Source organism: Mustela nivalis (assembly GCF_964662115.1).
Source record: "Mustela nivalis genome assembly, chromosome: 9".
Classification (NCBI taxonomy): Eukaryota; Metazoa; Chordata; class Mammalia; order Carnivora; family Mustelidae; genus Mustela; species Mustela nivalis.
Window position 1 is genome coordinate 91,620,620 of NC_139028.1, and position 17,481 is coordinate 91,638,100.

The 17,481-nt window shown below is 45.7% G+C and overlaps 1 protein-coding gene across 3 annotated transcripts in view; it reads left to right on the top strand.

Moving 5' to 3' along the window:
• Positions 1-17,481, top strand: part of KIAA1549L (KIAA1549 like) — a 248,277-nt gene that overhangs the window by 144,748 nt on the left and 86,048 nt on the right. For all 3 annotated transcript variants that reach the window (XM_082748886.1, XM_082748887.1, XM_082748888.1), the window contains exons 5-9: positions 305-524; positions 1,351-1,484; positions 7,972-8,134; positions 9,682-9,741; positions 15,778-15,929. In XM_082748886.1, the coding sequence (XP_082605012.1) occupies positions 305-524; positions 1,351-1,484; positions 7,972-8,134; positions 9,682-9,741; positions 15,778-15,929 (729 nt within the window). The remainder of the gene's footprint in view (positions 1-304; positions 525-1,350; positions 1,485-7,971; positions 8,135-9,681; positions 9,742-15,777; positions 15,930-17,481) is intronic.

Sequence of the window (17,481 nt, forward strand, 5' to 3'; positions counted from 1 at the left end):
TGCCTTCTTGGGTGACCATTGGTGTTCACAGGATTATACTGAGGCATTTAAGGAATCAACAAAATCCCCTCAGATTTAATTCAATCCCATGTAGGTTGGAAATAAATTACGTTTTGTTTTATTCTGATGTTTTGAGACTTGCCAGTCCACATATGCTTCATAGGATTATTAGAATGTTTGTTGAATAAGAACAACTTGTTCCCCAGCCATGCTAAACAACAATGGTGGATCTAAGAAATACCAAGAAGACCTTAAAGTACTGTGGAAATTAACACCGAGTCCTGTGGGTCTGTTTGTTTTGTAGGTGGACATTCTGGAACATTCTCATAACATCACTGTGGGTTATTATGCTACCAAAGGGAGGCTGGTGTACTTGCCTGCTGTGGTGATCGAAATGCTGGGTGTTTACGGGGTCAGCAATGTCACCGCAGATCTGAAGCAGCATACCCCAAACTTGCAGTCGGTGGCAGTCCTTGCCTCCTCATGGAATCCCCAGCCTGCAGGCTACTTCCAGCTGAGAACAGGCAAGTACCTCAGAGAGAAAGGATTCCCCTCCATTCTGGAATCAGGGGCAGTATCAAGAGGACACCTGTTTAAAGACTCCCGTACTAGCTGTTCTGTCATTTCTTAAAGTCCGGTGTACTTTCCTCAAAGGGCCCTGCTAAGGAACTGTCTGAGTTCCTTGCACATAAACTTAAACTTCCCAACCCTGGATTTATTAGAAATAGTCCTTTGCGGGAGCCTCCCTTCTCAGTTTATATAATTTGTACTTTATGAGCAGCAAGCACCATAGTTTTCATTCTTTTCTGTATTACCTTTGAATAGCAGTTAAGACCTGAACATCCGTAAGATCGATGCTTCGGAGCAGCATGTCCCAGATGCCCCCGAATCAGAGTCTCTGAGCTTAGGTCTTGGAATCTTTTTCTCAAGCTCCCTCGTAATTCTGATCAGGTGACTGGCAAACCGCGAGAGTGGGGAAACCATTGAAATTCAAAGACTTGACCAGTTTAGTGATGCTGATCAGCTGACTTTTCTCCCCCCTCCAAAGAAATAGAAGGCGTGGTCTCTCTTTGATTTGTATCATTCTTGGAGCAGATGTCTGCATGGCCCAACCAAATGATCCCCAAATCTTTCCCATCAGAGGGGACCTTAGGTTTGATCGTGCTTTTGATTCTTCTCTATTATAAGTCATTTTAAGGCTCACTTCCAACACTACAACCAAACCTTGTCTGTCCTTATTTGCCCGATTTCTTGGATGTAAAATCGGGCTGTTTTATGTGATGACCGCGGTGAGGTCCAAGACCAAGACACAGAGATCTGGTGAGTGCTGACCTGTTACTCTGGTTCTAGTGTTGCAATTCGTGAGCCAGTCCGACAACATCCAGTCCTGCAAGTTTGCTCAGACGATGGAGCAGCGGCTGCAGAAGGCCTTCCAGGATGCTGAGAGGAAAGTCCTGAATACCAAAAGCAACTTGACCATTCAGGTGAGAAGGAGGACACGTCAACGGTGTAGTTGACAGACGCCAAGCGTAACGCGAATGTTGGCAAGAGGTGACTTGGTCTCCTGTTTCAAAGCTGTCTGGTGTAAATGTAATTCTGTATTTAGGGCAGGGGGTATAGACAGGAGGAGGTGCCACTCTGGGGCCCCCTGAGTCGAGTCAGTCCCAGCACTGATAAGGATGTCTGCGGTATGGCTGTAACAAGAGGAATGCTGTTAGCTCTATAACCTGCTATGGTTTGGGATTTTATATCTATTTTCCCAGGAGAAGCTTCCTCAGGCCTTCCTGATACATTTGTTATTTTGTTTTATTTTGTATTGTCTGTTTGTTGAGACAGAGAGAGTGGGGACACATGAGTCAGGCAGAGGGGCAGAGGGAGTGGGGGAGGGAATCCCAAGCAGGGCTCCATTTTCATTGCAGAGCTGGACACGGGGCTCCGTCTCACGACCCTGAGATCATGACCTGAGCCAAAATCAAGAATCAGATGTTTAACTGACTGAGCCCCCCAGACTTCCCAATATATTTACTACTTTAAAAACTGAACTCGATATACCTTATACGATATAGTCTCATAAAATAAGTCAGATGTCTCCTAAAATGAGTTGATTCTGAGTAGCTAATGCATCAAGTTTTGCCTATCCTGTGATTTGCTTTGAGTTATTTTCCAGACATCCATATGAACAATCACCTTAGTTTAAATAAATACACACACATATACATGTGCATTTTAAGTTTGGGGCTCACCATATGCCAGGACTGTGCTAGGTGTTTTACAAATATTTTGCTACATAAAACTCAAGACATCCTTCTGAAGTATTATTATCACCATTTCACAGAAGATAGAACTGAAAGTCTAAGAAACTTCCAGAAAGTCACACAGTTGGTAATGAAGGAAACAAGGACTTGAGTCAAAGCCCATAATCTTATCCACTGTACTATAGTATGGAATGTTTGGCAAACACATGAATTTTTCCCAGGAAAATCCCACTACTGGCATACTATATTTCAGTTTCCTGGACTTACAGTAGGCATGCCACCAAAAACTTTTTTCAGACCCACTTTCTTGCAGTTATGTAACTAACACCTTTTTTTTTTTTTTTAATAAACTCCATACCCAACATAGAGCCCAGTGTAGGGCTTGAACTCTCAGATTAATACCTGAGCTGAGATCGAGTCAGACAGTTGACTGAGCCACACATGGCCCAAGACAGATTCTATTTAATGATATTCATCCAACCCTCAAATCTCTCTGATTAACTGTACAACCCAATGTCTCTGTTTTTACTGAACTAAATCCTTTGCAATGAAACCCAGTAGTTTTGAAATGGACATTTAGCATAAGCGAATTATCAGCAAAGCCAATATGATGTGGAAAGCACACAATTTAATTTGAACAAGCAGCTTTCTTTTTCTAGATTTATCCAAAGTCTATGTGGAAGTATCTCATTATGATTTGGCTCATATTAGATTAAGATCTAAAAAACGTGTCACCAACATAAGATTTATATAAGAAGTATGACTCAGCTCCCTTGTGGGAGATCTTTTCTTTCTAATTGAATTTGTGATCCTCACAGGTGCATGATTCTGGCTCGGGCTTGGCATTCTCTGATCGTTTTCAGGAAGCAAAGACCCACTGAGCACCTGCTATTCATTCAGGCACTGGGAGAGACACCGAGATAAACAAGTTGCCTTTGGCCTTAAGAACACTTTCTCTGTGTTCTATGATAGTCATGGGCCACGAGATGAAACTTTGTAAAGCAAGTAACCCAGTGTCTTTGGAAAAGACTGTAACAGACCCTTTGAAAACTGTGTCTAAATAGATTTAAATGTTCTTGAACATTTCAGCAGCTCTCGAAATGAATGGATAATTGGGTGAATTATTTCATTAACCTTGTTTTGCTTTTTCCCATGGCTGACAGGAAGCCCAGGAGGAGTTTGTTGCCTGGATTTTGGAACCCTCTAGGCCCATATATGTAGCTACATGTTAACCATCCCCCTGGGCTTATTCTAGAACCTGGTTGAGTAATTAATAACTTACCATTTTTTTTGTATTAAGTATAATTTGGGGGACATGTTGGGATTCTTTCTGACCATATAAATATTTAATTTACTCAGAGAGTTGATGAAAAAGTAACTTAAAAAAACTTGTATGGCATTGGTATTAGGAGCTAGATTACAGTAGACCGAATTAGGACCTTTTTGGTTATGAATGACAGAATCCAAGCATATAAGACTTAACTAAAAAGAAGTAATTGACTCCTATATCTAAAAGGTTCGAACCCTATTTTCTTCGGGCCCAGTTTGATCCAGGTGCTTATATGATCTCTTCCAGAAATTCTCTCTTTGTCACTTGGCCTTGCCCTGGGCTGGCATCGTCTTCCGGCCCAAGGGGGTGGCCCCTGGCACGTTCAGGTTTATCTCATCCTTATTGCTCACAGTCTACGGGAACCAAAGTGCTTTTTTTGGTGGCATTCCAGTAAAAATCCTGGGATTAGCTCTCAGTGGACCCATGTGGACTATGTGCCCATTTCTGGAGTAGTAACTGTGGTCAAGGGGATAAAATGTCCCAATCAACCAGGCCTGACTATTCCCACTCCTGGAACCTGGGTGGGGCAGCCCCACTCAAACAAAGCCCATGAACCCATCTGGAGAGAAGAGGTGTTTCCCTGAGGAAATCTCCTTCATAGAGGAAAGGAGAATGGATTCTGTGCAGGCAGAACAACAGCCTTCCATTCTAGCAGCCTTTTTTAGGTCTCATTAGCTAAATGAATTGTGGCATAATGAGTGAGAAGTAAAAGAAAAGATCAGAAGCCACAGGAGCCTAAGAGTAAAGGGGTAGTAGGACAGTGCCCTCTGTAGGGGCTGCTTTACTGGGGACAGGGCATGACTTTCAGGGAATACTGAGATGACCTTGGTCTCAGGCCTGTGAACCTCTTATTGATGAAACTAGTGTTAAATAGTCACCAAGACTGGTCACGCTTCTCTTCGGTATATAAAAAAAAATGAGACTATTAAAACCAAGAAAAAAAAAAGGGTCACTCTGTGTTCATGAATTGGAAGACTTGATTTTGTTAAGATGTCAGTACTGTCAAGAGCGATCTACAGATTCTGTGTGATCCCTACCAAAATCTCGGTGATTTTTTTTTTTAATGCAGAGATGGAAGAATCCATCCTAGAATTCATATGGAATCTCAAGGAACCAAGAGTAGCCAAAACAATCTTGAAAAAGAAAAGTATAGTCAGAGGTTTCATGCTTTCTGATTTTAAAACTTATTACAGAGCTACAGTAATCAGAACTGTGTGGTAGTGACATAAAGACAGACATATAGACATGGAACAGAAGAGAGAATGCAAGCATAGATCTTTGCATATATGGTCAAATGATTTTTGACAAGGGTGTCAGGACCAGTCCATGGGGAAAAGACAGTCTTTTCAACCAATGGTATTAGAAAACTGGATAGCCACATATAAAATAAGAAACTGGACCTTTATCTAATACCATATACAAAAATTAACTTCAAAGTGGATCAAAGACCTAAACATGAGAGCAAGAACTATAGGACTCTTTAAAAGAAAACAGAGGAAAAAACTTCATGGTACTGAATTTGGCTAAGATTTCCCGTATAGGACACCAAAAGTATAGGCAACAAAAGAAAACATAGATAAATTGCACTTCACCAAAATTGGACACTTCTGTGGATCAAAGGGTACAACTGACGATTAAAAGACAAGTCACAGATCGGGAAAAAATAATTGCCGATCGTATGTTGGATAGGGGACTAATATCTAGAATATATAAAGAACCCGTACAACTTAAAAATGTAAAAACAACCCCATAAAGAAATGAGCCAAGAGCTTAAATAGACATTTCTCCAAAGATCTGTAGATGATCAATGAGTGCACGAAAAAGATGCTTTCTGTGACTTATCATGAGAGAAATGCAAGTCAAAACCATGAGATGCCACTCTGCATCTATAGGATGGCTATTATAAAAAAAGAATAACGAGAATTGGTAAGAGTGTGGACCAACTGGAACTCTGGACACTGCTGGCGAGCATCTCAAATGATGTAGCTCTGTGGAAAATGGTATCGTGGTTCCTTAAAAAATTAAACAGGATGTAGCAATTCTGCTTCTTCTGGGCATATACTCCAAAGAATCAAAAGCAGGGACTCGACCATATTTGTAGACTTATATTCATAGCCGCATTATTCACATGAGCCAAAAGGTGGAAGCAACCCCAGCGTCCATCCATGGATGAATGGATAAGAAATGTCTTATATCCGTATGACGGGATGTTCTTCATCTCTAAAAAGGAAGGAAATACCCATGCTAGAACCTGGACGAACCTGGGGGACATTATGCAGAGTGAAATAAGCCAGTTGCAAAGAGACAAATACTGTAGAATTCCACTCGTAAGAGGTGTTCAATTTTGTCAAATTAATAGAGACACAAAATAGAATAGAGACAAAAGTAGAATTTTGTCAAATTAATAGAGACACAAAGGTGGCTTTCGGGGGCTGGGAGAGGAAGCAATGGAGAGTTGTTTAATAGGTACAGAGTTTCAGTTTGGGAAGAGGAAAAGTTCTGGAGATGGATGGGGACGATGGTGGCACAACCCCGTCATTGTGCGTAGTGCCACTGAGCTGTGTACTTAAAATGGTTAACGGGATGAAATTTATGTGTCTTTTGCCACAATTTTTTTTTAAGTTACAATTTACCTGATTGAGTGTATATGTGTAGAGGTATCTATACTGCAAATTCTGTGGGCTTCCTTGGGATCCAGTGAGACTTAAGTTTTGTTGAAAAGCAAAAAATAGAATGTTCACGCTAGAGATAATGGTTGAAAAGTTATTTTAGTTATGATTTTCGCAGATGGCAGTATGGAGAGGTCTTTTGAATTGTTCAGAAAGAAGCACCTTTCTTTTGGCTCCCTGGGAAAGAGAGGCATGAGTACTTGTGGCTCAACCACTTTCCCAAAATACTTCCAGAGAGGAGAGAAAGAGTTGACCGGAAGTGTTGACTCAGTGTATCCTAAATCATGGGACTATAGGCTCTGTGGTAGAGAATTAAATAGAAACTTCCACTTATGGGGAGAAGTGGGAAAGAATGTGAAGAAGCTATTCTTGACAGTCGTCTTAAAAATAGCAGTTAAAAGGAAAGTTGCAGGGGTATTTATGTCTGATGTGTAAAGTTTTGGTAAAGACAGGATTTCAGTCAGCTCCCTATGGGAAGAGGAGGCACACTCAGATGAAGGTAATTTGACAAAAGTCTAATAAAAGGTACCCTGTGCAGAAGTGTGGGCAGGCTCTAGGGAAACCATGGGGTGAATGCAGTACCAGAGGCTGTAAGTGTTGGGGCCTGACAAGGTGAGGAGAGGGAGCAGTTATAGGAAGCCAGAGGCCAGATTTCCCCTACAGGAGCCATGCTGTGGGGAGGGCTGTGGGGAGGGAGTCCCCGACCCTGGTTCTCAGACCTCACTCTCCTCCCTCTGTCCCAGATCTGCCCGAGCTCCTTTTAGCTGAAGCCCGAGGGAAAGGAGCCCACTGAGGTGGTCCATAAGGGTCTGTCTCTGGGGTCTGGAACAGAACACAGGTGGGAGGGTGGCGGGTGAATCTGGAAGGGGGAGGTGCAGACACCAGGATAGAAGCCCACACTGTCTCACCCAATCAAATGACTTCCTACTGCATCTGTTTTTCGAATCTCATCTGTGGGATATTTTTGTCCATACATTGACCCAGAAAACAGCATTTTCCTGTAACTGAAAAACTGACTTTGACAAAATTCGAGAAGAAAACCACACCATCTCGTAGTAATATTTACATATTCTATATTGAATTTAATAGGTCGCAGGAAATGTAATCACTCTCTAAAGAGGCTATTTTATATTTCTGAATTCCTTTTGGAATCAGGTTTTAATCACTCTGTCTGTTCCCTAAGCTGGTGATCAGCTGTGTAGGAACTTAAAGATTTCTCCCAGAATCTAACTCGGGCTTTCTCTGAGCAGTTGAGCCCTCTTAGATGTAACATTTCTATGCTCTATTTTGTATTTTCAGAACCATAAAAGTAACCTGAGGCTCTGTAGCCCCTGGAAAAGATACACACACCCCTTAAAACCTGAAGTCAGACTGCCTGGTTTCGAATCCTGGCTACATCACTTATTATCTGTGTGATTGGGGGCGAGTCTCTTGATCATTCTGGGCCTCAGTTTCCTCCTCTGTAAAATGGAGTCCTAACTGGATACCCCTCACAGGGCTGTGGTGAGCCTTGAATGAGACCACGAGCCCGAGGCCCGACATGCAGAGAGTAACCATAAATGATGAGTGTTGTTATTCTTGTCTCTTCCTTGCTCTTTTGCCCCTCCCTTTCATTTCCCCCCCTCAACTTCTGCCTAAATTTCTCCCACGGCCTCATGAAACAGACCCTCATCTTATGGGGCGTGTCTCCCTCCCCTTCCCTCCTGTGTCCATTCAGATGGTGAGCACATCCAACGCCTCCCAGACAGTCACTTTGGTGTATGTGGTTGGCAATCGGAGCTCCTTCCTCAACGGCACAGTCGCCAGCAGCCTCCTCCGCCAGCTCTCGGCTGAGCTGGTTGGGTTCTACCTCACCTACCCGCCGCTCACCATTGCCGAACGTGAGTATGCCCACACCACACCGGGACGCTGCCTTTCCCCTGAGACCCCAGGGTCCTTTCTCCGTTTAACAAACATCTATTGCGCATACTAACTCTTTTATCATAAAATAACTGGAATTGGTGATAAACCAGGATAGAATTGATGACAAGTTTATTGCACATTGAAAGTAAGCCCTTGCTAGGCGCCTTTAGCTTTTGTATATCTTCCATCATCGAATCCTCACAGAGCACCCTGTAAGTGGGTACAAAGTGACCCCACTTCGCAAAGGGAAAACTGAAGTTCCAAGAGGTTCACGAAATGCTCACTCTCATGTAGCTAATGAGACATGGAACATGGGGTTTGGACCCAAGCTGCTCGCCTTTGAACTGACAGTAACTGCCCCATAGGGCATCTGTCCCTGTGGCAATCTGGGTTGCGATGGTTTCCCCCACTTCTGCCATCAGCAAATGTTGCCTGGCCTTCGGCCCTTGCGCTGGCTGTAGGTATCACAACACAGCTCATTTGCAATCAGCATCGTGACTTCGCTGCATGAATTCTTCATAGTCAGTCCCCTGGCCTGTCTTCCTCTGACGCTTCAGTTGCATAACCCTCATTACCGTGCAGCAGGCACAGACTCCAAAGACAACATGGCCTACATTATGTACCCAAACACTTACTTGGTAGCCAAAGGAAGTCAAGATTGGTGCTGTTAAATTCAATTGTTGATACATTTCTCAAGGTCACTGGTTACAGTTTGGTGTTTTTTTTTTAAACTCATATTAGCAAGATTGCTTCTATTTCCTTCTGTGGTTACATTTGATACTGTGACTAAATAAAAGGGTGTGTGTGGATGTACCTAGCACAGAGTAGCCACTAAGAAATTTGTTTTGAATGTTTAATGGCAGGCTTTTGTGAATTTCCATATAGTAAGGAAAGATGAGTCTGGATTTTAGGGAAAGGTGATCTCAGGAAAGATGGCATTCATTATGTCACATGGCAGCCATGAAGAATTTATTTTCTTTCCTCTTGACATTCTGATAATTACAACTAAAATTTATTGAGCACTTACTAGGTGGCAGGCACTGCACTAAACCCTTTCCATGAATTAACTCTTATGGTCACCATACCTGCAAAAATATGGGACTTTTTGTCACAAACATTTGGCTAATAATCCACTTAGTCCTTAACACTGGAAAAATCCATTCAAGAGATGATCATTCCTAAAAACATTAGTGATGGTTGGGAAATTTTCACAAACAAAGCCAGAATTACTTCTAGCTGTGAGTCTTGATAATGAAGACATTCCACTTGAGAAGCTTTTGATGGAAAAAAAGAGAACAGAAATCCACAAACCCTAGAAAACCCTTCATCTGAAAGTTAGCCCTTTACTGAGTATTTTACTTTTCAAAACAGTAAGATAGTGTTGGCCTGCATGTCCTGGAGTTCCCTGAGAATGTTAAAGCCAAATTTAGCTGTTTGATATTTTGTCACCTATGACCATCTTCCTTAATAATATTTGCATATAAAACCTGTGAAACTAACTTTGTGTGTTTCTTCTTCATTTTAGCGCTGGAATATCCTAACCTTGATATATCAGAAACAACCAGAGACTATTGGGTAATTACAGGTAATCTCTTATTTTACTCTCCTTCCCCCCTATCAGGTTGTTTTGTTTTGTTTTGTTTTGTTTTGTTTTGTTTTTAAACTGCATGTCAGAAGAAGACACCAAAATTTTAAAAATAGTAATTATTATAGTAAAACTGCATGCTATTCGGTGATAGGTTCAGCAGCTTTTCTTTGGTCCTGTTTTATGTCAAGGAATTACTTCCATAGAGCCAGAAGTGGGTAAATAAGGCTAAGAAAAGATATCACTGAAGGTGAATCTTATTAGATAAACATTCGAAACAGCAACCTATAAAGTCCACTGGCATCCTCTTTGCAAAATGTAGACCAATCGGAAGGTATGGCGGTAACCTGTGGATGTCTGGGGTATGTCCATGGGAATGGTTGTTTACTTAAAGATGGTAGGCCTTTCCACACTGCCCTACAAAACCCCAGTGAGAGGTAGAGGAATGCCGGGCATGCACTTCTCTCTTTCCCCTGGCACACGCCCCACACCTACACTAGTCCTGGTGGAGCCCAGGCGTGTCCTGACAGTGAGGGCGGATGGAAGTAGAGGGTGTTTGGGTGACATTTTCTTTTTCTCCTTGACATTTGCCAGCTGAGCTTTACGAAACAGCAAAAAAAAAAAAAAAATTCTTGTTTGTGTTTTTCCAAAGCCAGACAGTTGCTCTCAAAATCTTACAGAAACAAGCGTTGGGAGCAGAGAAGACAGATGTTGGTGGGGGAAGTGACCAGCCCAGCTGTCCATGGCAGTGGAGGGTGGAGGGGAGGGTTTTAGCTTGGTGGGGCTGCCGTAACAAAGTACCACAGACTTTTGGGGCTTCAGAAGCAGGAATTTATTTTCTCATCATTCTGGAGGCTGGAAGTCTGACAGCAAAGCATCAGCAGGCGCGGTTTCTTCTGAAGCCTCTCTCCTTGGCTTGTAGATGGCCGTCTTTCCTCTACGTCTTCCCTCTGTGTGCGTCTATGTCCTAACCTCCTCTTCTAGTAAGGACACCTGGTATACTGGATTAGGGCCCACCCGTAGGAGCTTATTTTACCCTAATCACCTATTTTAGGGCTTTGTCTCCAAATACAGTCCCATTCTGTGGTATGCGGGGTTAGGACTTGAATCTATGCGTTGTGGGAGGACACAATTGAACCCATAACAAAGAGGGAGGAACATCCTACAAGTCATGGAGGGTGTGCCTGGAAACCTCACTCCCATCATCCCTGCCCCATCCCCTCTCTCACGTGCTGTCCCAAACAGTAATAGCTAGGGTGCTGCCTAGATTCCTACCAAAGGAGCCCACCCACTGCTCAGGGAGGCCTGCTCAAGACCGCTCTGAACCCGCAGAAAATTGCATTTCTTTCTCCCCCACAGAACTATGGCTATGCAGAGATTATTTTACCTACTAAGAAGGGAAACTAAAGAAATGTGTTTTAAAAGGGAAAAAGGGGCACCTGGGTGGCCCAGTCAGTTAAGTGTCCTTCTGACTCTTAGTTTTGGCTCAGGTCATGATCTCAAGGTCCTGAAGTCAAGCCCTGCATTGGGCTCGGACCTGGGCATTGAGTCAGCTTGAGATTCTCTCTCTCTCTCTGCCTCTGCTCCTCTGACCCCTCCCCCAGCCCCCTGATGCTCTCAAAAGAAAGAAAGAAAAGAAAAGAAAAGAAAAGAAAGAAGGAAACAAAAGAAAGGAAAAACCCAGAGTTTATGCCCAAGAGGGAGATGCAGTTTTGAAACAGCAGGTTATATAACACTTCCAAAATCATGTTTCCTCCACCAGGAACACTGCTTTTTAACTTTGCAGATGTCTCTGCTTCTGTGAACTGTGAGGTTTCCATTAAATGGCAACACACCTGCCCTTAAACACAGGCTGTCCTTGACAACCTCCCTGTGTACCTGGGTCTCGTCCTGCCTCTGTTTTAATGACATAACCTTCACAAAGTCATCCTGGGACGTCACCTTTGCCCACCTGCCAATGTAGTGCTGGTGATCAGAGTGGACAGTGGCCCCTGCCACCATGTTTGGGGCTAGTTGTGTCAGTGTCGGCAGAAGGGTCTAGAAGCAGTCTCAGCATGACCCTCCTTCCTTCCCTTGGGCTCAGGACCCACTTGCTTCATTCATGGCAGCCACCTCTGGCCTTTGACCATCATTTACAGAACGGGTAGGAGATTAGGACCCGAGAGGAAGATAGCCTTGTTCATCCAGCTGTGAGGCACAGCTCCTTGAATCCGCTCTGCCCTTGGCTCCCAGAAGTCCCAGACATGGGCACTCTGTCTTCTGCTCATTGCCGACAGCTCAGTGGATGGGGAGCAACTGTCCTTGCTGTTGTTGGTATTATGAAATGACGTGTTTTCACCTGCTTTCCCATTAAACTGATATTAAATGTGTTTTGAGGAGCCTGGGTGACTCAGTCGGGTCAGCATCCAACTCTCAGTTTTGGCTCAGGTCATGATCTCAGGGTCCTAAGATCAAGCCCCACATCGAGCTCCGTGCTCAGCATGGAATCTGCTTGGGATTCTCTACCTCTCTCTCTGCCCCTTCCCGTGCTCATGTGCATGCTCTCTCTCTCTCTCTCTAAAACAAATAAAATCTTTTAAAAATATATATGTTTTTGCCCTCTGTACACTTCTCCCCCTTCGGAGCGTGGGTCCCTCACTGGTGGAAAAGCAGTGGCTTAGTTAGGGCACTTCCTACGGCCCCCTCTGCTGTGCATGGATCTTGTGGTCAGGGCTGTATGGAGGAGGCAGGATAGTGACACAGACTTAATGCTGCTGCCTCACAGAGGTCAGAGCTCATCTTAGGCTTGTCCACTGGTCTTTAGTGCACCAACAGACTCAGAATATCCCAGACTCAGAATATCGGGATTTCTTCCAGTCTCAGCCCTGCTGCGGCTAACCTAGTGTGTCCTTGAGCAGGTCACTCAGGCCCTCTGGATGTCACGCTGTCCCCTGTGGAGTGAGAAGATAGGAGCTGAGCATTCTGGTTCTTTTCACTCTGAATGTGTGGGATTCAATGACACATAAAACAATTCAGCTTCAATATAGGCAGCTGAACCAGGCCGTGCCGACTGTTGGAATTTTAGAGCCCAGTGCAGTCGTCAATAAAGAAGGACTAACAGACCAGTGATGTAACAGCCCCTGAATCTTCTGGAGAGCTCCCATGTTCACAGTTGGGGACTTGCCCACCTCCTGTAAGGCCGAGTCAGTGGTGGCTAAGTGTGGGTGCCCAGGGCCTCCAGCTGATGTACTGAAGTGTGTTGTCTTCCTGGGCACCTGGGCCAGCATCCAAACTCCCCTCCTGCTTCTGGGCCACTCTGAGACACACACACACACACCCTTTTGAAACCCTTCTAGGTGGGCAGAGAGGCCTGGGAGCCCGAGGCCTGCTGAACTTCTCAGGGGAAAGGAAAGAAGCCACCATCTGGGAACATAGTTTTTTCTTCCTCTGGGAAAAAAAGTGTCTAACCAAGAAGGGGCACATTTGAGCAAACAGCAACAGCTAACATTTACGGGCATCATCTCAAGTGCTTTGTAGCTCTCTGCTCAAAGCATTGTTTCTAAGTATCTGTTCTCCTTAATGACACAATCAAGAATAGATTATGATCCCTGTGTTTTCAGGTGACGAACCAGGGTCCAGAGGAACTAAATGACTTGCTTGAGGGTACTCAGCAAGAGGGGAGCCAGGACGCAAAACCAGACCCCTGGCTCCAACCCTTAGTTCTTCTCCATCTGCCTCCTAAGGAGGACACGTTCTTGCAAACAGCGGTGAGGCACATGGGAACTGTCCAGCTGTAGGTTCCGTATAACTCTGTGGGAGGTTCCCATGGCCTCCTGAACCTTCCTGAAGGCTGTGGTTTGGTTTGGGTTTTGTTTTCCCTCAATTTAAAAAATTGGGGTAAAATACACATCACATGCAATTTACTGTTTTAACCACGTGTAAGTGTAGGGTTCAGTGGTATTAAGTACATTCACAGTGCCGGGTAGCCGTCACCACCTCCTATTTCCAGAACTTTTTCGTCACCTGGGGTCTTTGTCCCTTTCTTTGATGTCTTCCCTTGAGTCATCACTGGGATTCCCTTAGAGTAACCCGTGATGATGCACTTTGACCGTCCTGTGTCCCCACTCTTGCTCTGGTCTGATAGTCAGGAGACACCAACTTAGAAGTCGTCCCTTGGGGTGCATCTGGGTGGCTCAGTTGGTTAACCATCTGACTCTTGATCTTAGCTCAGCTCTTGATCTCAGGGTTGTGAGTTCAAGCCCTGCGTTGGGCTCCACGCTGGGTGTGGAGCTGATTTTTTTTTTTTTAAAGACTTTGTCAGAAAGAGAGAGAGAGCACAAGCAGGAAGAGTGGCAGGCAAGGCAGAGAGAGAAGCAGGCTCCGCGATGAGCAAGGAGTCCCATGTGGGACTCGATCCCAGGACACTGGGATCATGACCCAAGCCAAAGGCAGCGGCCCAACCAACTGAGCTACCCAGGCATCCCTGGAGCTGATTTTAAAAAGAAAAAAAAAAAAAGAGTAATCTTTCAGCAGTGGTTCTCTAATTTTACTAGAGGCATATCTTTGATGCTGCAGGAACGTGGCTCTCCTCTCTGGGACCAGGAGGTAAGCTGGCCCTCCCCAGCCTAACAGCTGTGTCAGAGGGATTCTGAGGGTCCTCTCCGGGACTGGCCACAGAGCGGACGGTGCCGACCTGTCTTCTCTCTGTTTGCAGGAATTCTGCTGACAGACGAGCTGGGAGTCCCTCACAAGGGCCCTAGAAAGAGAGCTGCTTTATGCCCTCCATGGGGATTATTGGGCAATTGTGATTCTGAAGAAGTAATTTCGGAGACTCAGCTGTGGGTTTTACTTTTCTCTTGATCAGTTGCAGCGTCATCTTCTGGATCGCGGTGCTGCCCGGTGCTTGTTCTGGGCCTGCTCAGAACGTGTTCACGATGACAACTTGTGCGTTCTGTTCAGGCTATTTCCATATCCCTGTAGATGGGTGGTATGAATGGCCCTTGGCTGGACTGTGGTAGAATAAATTCTGTTAATGAAAAACCTTATATTATATCCCCAGCCTGTTGTAAGTTTGTGTCTCCTTAAAAAGATAAGAATTTTTTTTTTTTTTTAAGCATTCTTGACTTCAGGGCTGACTGTGTTTGGAGACAATGTCTGTGTGTTTGGGGTGCCCTGCATTTCCCAGAGGACTTGGAGGAAGGACTGGGCTTTGGGGGTAGACAGCAAAAGGAAATCATTCCTATAGGAAGTGACCTTTCAGTCCTGGGATGTTCCTGGTGTTCATGGGGGTCTCCTCCATGCATCCAGGAGCTGTTGCCTGGAGGCCCATCATTAACCCTTACCTTCCCAGAGAGCTCAGGGTATAGAGGAAACCCAGCCATGCAGGAGGGCTGGAAAGAGGAATTTCATGTACTATCTGTGCACCAGGCATTGTGCTAAGCTGCTTTATACCTGAGAGGCTGTGGGTCACTTTTAGGGTGCATCCCCAAAGGACCCCCTAGAGGAGGGGGAGATGAGAACATGGAACAGGGTGGTTTGTCGAGATGTGAGGAACTGAGCTGCAGGCTGGAGCCCTAATGACTTCGCAAAGCTCCTGATGAAGTGAGGGTAGCCCTGAGCCAGGCCTTGAGTGGGAACCAGGGAAAGTTGCGATTAGTCATACCACCAGCTAGGCTGTATTCCCATATGATCTAACAACAAAGAACATCTTAAATAAGGTGTGGGTTCAGTACAACAGCATTAGGCGTGTCACAGCTCATGGAGGAGAGAGCCTGGGTTTTGCAGTTACGTAAGTGTGGGTTTGAAGCCTGATGGCGCCGGTCACTAGCTACATGGTCTTCGACAAACCCTATAACCTTCCAGCGTCTGTAACATGAAAACAGTGATTCCTGCCTCCTGGGGCTGTCGTGAGGGTGAAACTGGGTAAGGATGGCCAAGCCCAACTCGAGATAGGGCCCATGGCCCTGCGTGGCTGGTGCAGACCCAGGGCTGGCCGCGGTTTGTGCATCAGCGCGGACTCTGTCCTCTGAGCTGCCCCTCTGCCTTCTGCCTCCACAGTGCTCCAGGGCGTGGACAATTCGCTGGTGGGCCTGCACAACCAGAGCTTTGCCCGGGTCATGGAGCAGCGCCTGGCCCAGCTCTTCATGATGTCCCAGCAACAAGGCCGGCGGTTCAAACGGGCCACCACCCTGGGAAGCTACACCGTACAGGTGGGTGTGGCCGGAGCCAGTGCGCTCTTTTAATGGACATGCGGGAGCGTCCTGGGGCCAAGTAAACCATGCTGCATGCAGAGGAGCAGGTCATCAACACGGCCCTTAGGTCTGGGGGGTTCATGGTCACGACCATCAGAATTGGCGGTGGGAGGGTGAGAGTTAGCTACATTCCCCTGAATGTCTCCCTCCTAGACTATAAGGTTTCAAAACAAATTCTGTACATGGGCACGCATTTATTAAACAAAAGTTACTGGGAAACAAGCACTGCTCCCCAACCAGTTCGGGAGACTGGATGGAATCCCAGACCTCGGGGCCATCCACTCCTGTGGGTGGCAGACACACAAACCAATTTTCCAGGGGCAGGATTCTATGAGCCTTAATTAGTCAGTTTCAACCAACAGAGCCCTCCACGTTCCTAACAGACAGGGGACCACACAGGGACTTAGGCAAGGGAGCCGTAGCCCAGGCACTACTGCCCGAATCCCCATCCCATCTCTACCGAATGCCAGCGGCCTTCCATACCACTGCTGCCCCTTTATTGAAGGGCCACTCTTGAGATCCAGAAGTCGGAAGTGGCTGGAAGTGCCTGGGAATTCATGAGCGGCGAGGGTGTGAATACGACAGACAGCCCTCTTGCTTCCTGGCTAGGGGAATTCCGAAATGTGCGTGTTCAGTGTCTGCCAGAGCCTTCCCATGGAGTTAAGCGTTAGCTACCCGCTGTGGTAACTGGATTAATAATGTACCCCTGCCACCCCCCCATCACCTCCTGTCAGTCCGTGCCTCGCACCTCCCGGCTAATCTGTAAGCACTCGACTCCGAGTCTGCTTCAGAGGGAGCAGTCAGACTCCATGGCCATCCCAAGGTAGGAGCGCCAAGCTTCTTTAGATTCTGGATTCAGTTCAAGCCAGAGTGGAAGCATCTCTAGCCATGTTCTAGCCGATCCTCAAATCTTGAATACCACTAATTTCACCTAAGCGGAGAATGGATGGCTAATGTTTGTTATGCTAATTAGCAAAGCTCCTGGAGCAAGGGGTCAGAGTCCAGAAACCGGGCTGGTGGCTGTGTGGGTTTCCTAATTGGAATCTAGCCTTCTGCCTCTGGAGTGTGAACTGGTGATTGGCGATTGCCCCACGGAGGGTGTAACTTAACCCAGACATACATACATATCACCCAGGAAGCGTTTTAAAGGAAATTACAGCCATTACTCCAGTCTGTCTGCAGATCATGTCCCCAGGCAATTTTGAAAGTACAAAGAACTCATTTTCTGGAAGACACTTCCCTGCCTGAGTCTAGCATCATGCCCCGGAGGGAGACTCTGGGTCCTCCATTCACAGCTGGTGAATCTGGCCCCCTGTCCTATTATTTGTTGCTTTCTGTCAGAGTCTTTGCAGTCTGTGACAGCCTGGGGCCAGGTAAAGCCAGGGTTAAGTTCTTGTGCCAGGTTATGATTTACCCTCTGTGGGGTCCATGTGAACCCTGTAATTCACGCTTCTCCAAATAACAGAAAGGAAACCTTTGGGACTCAGACAGCGAAATGGGATTTGCCTCA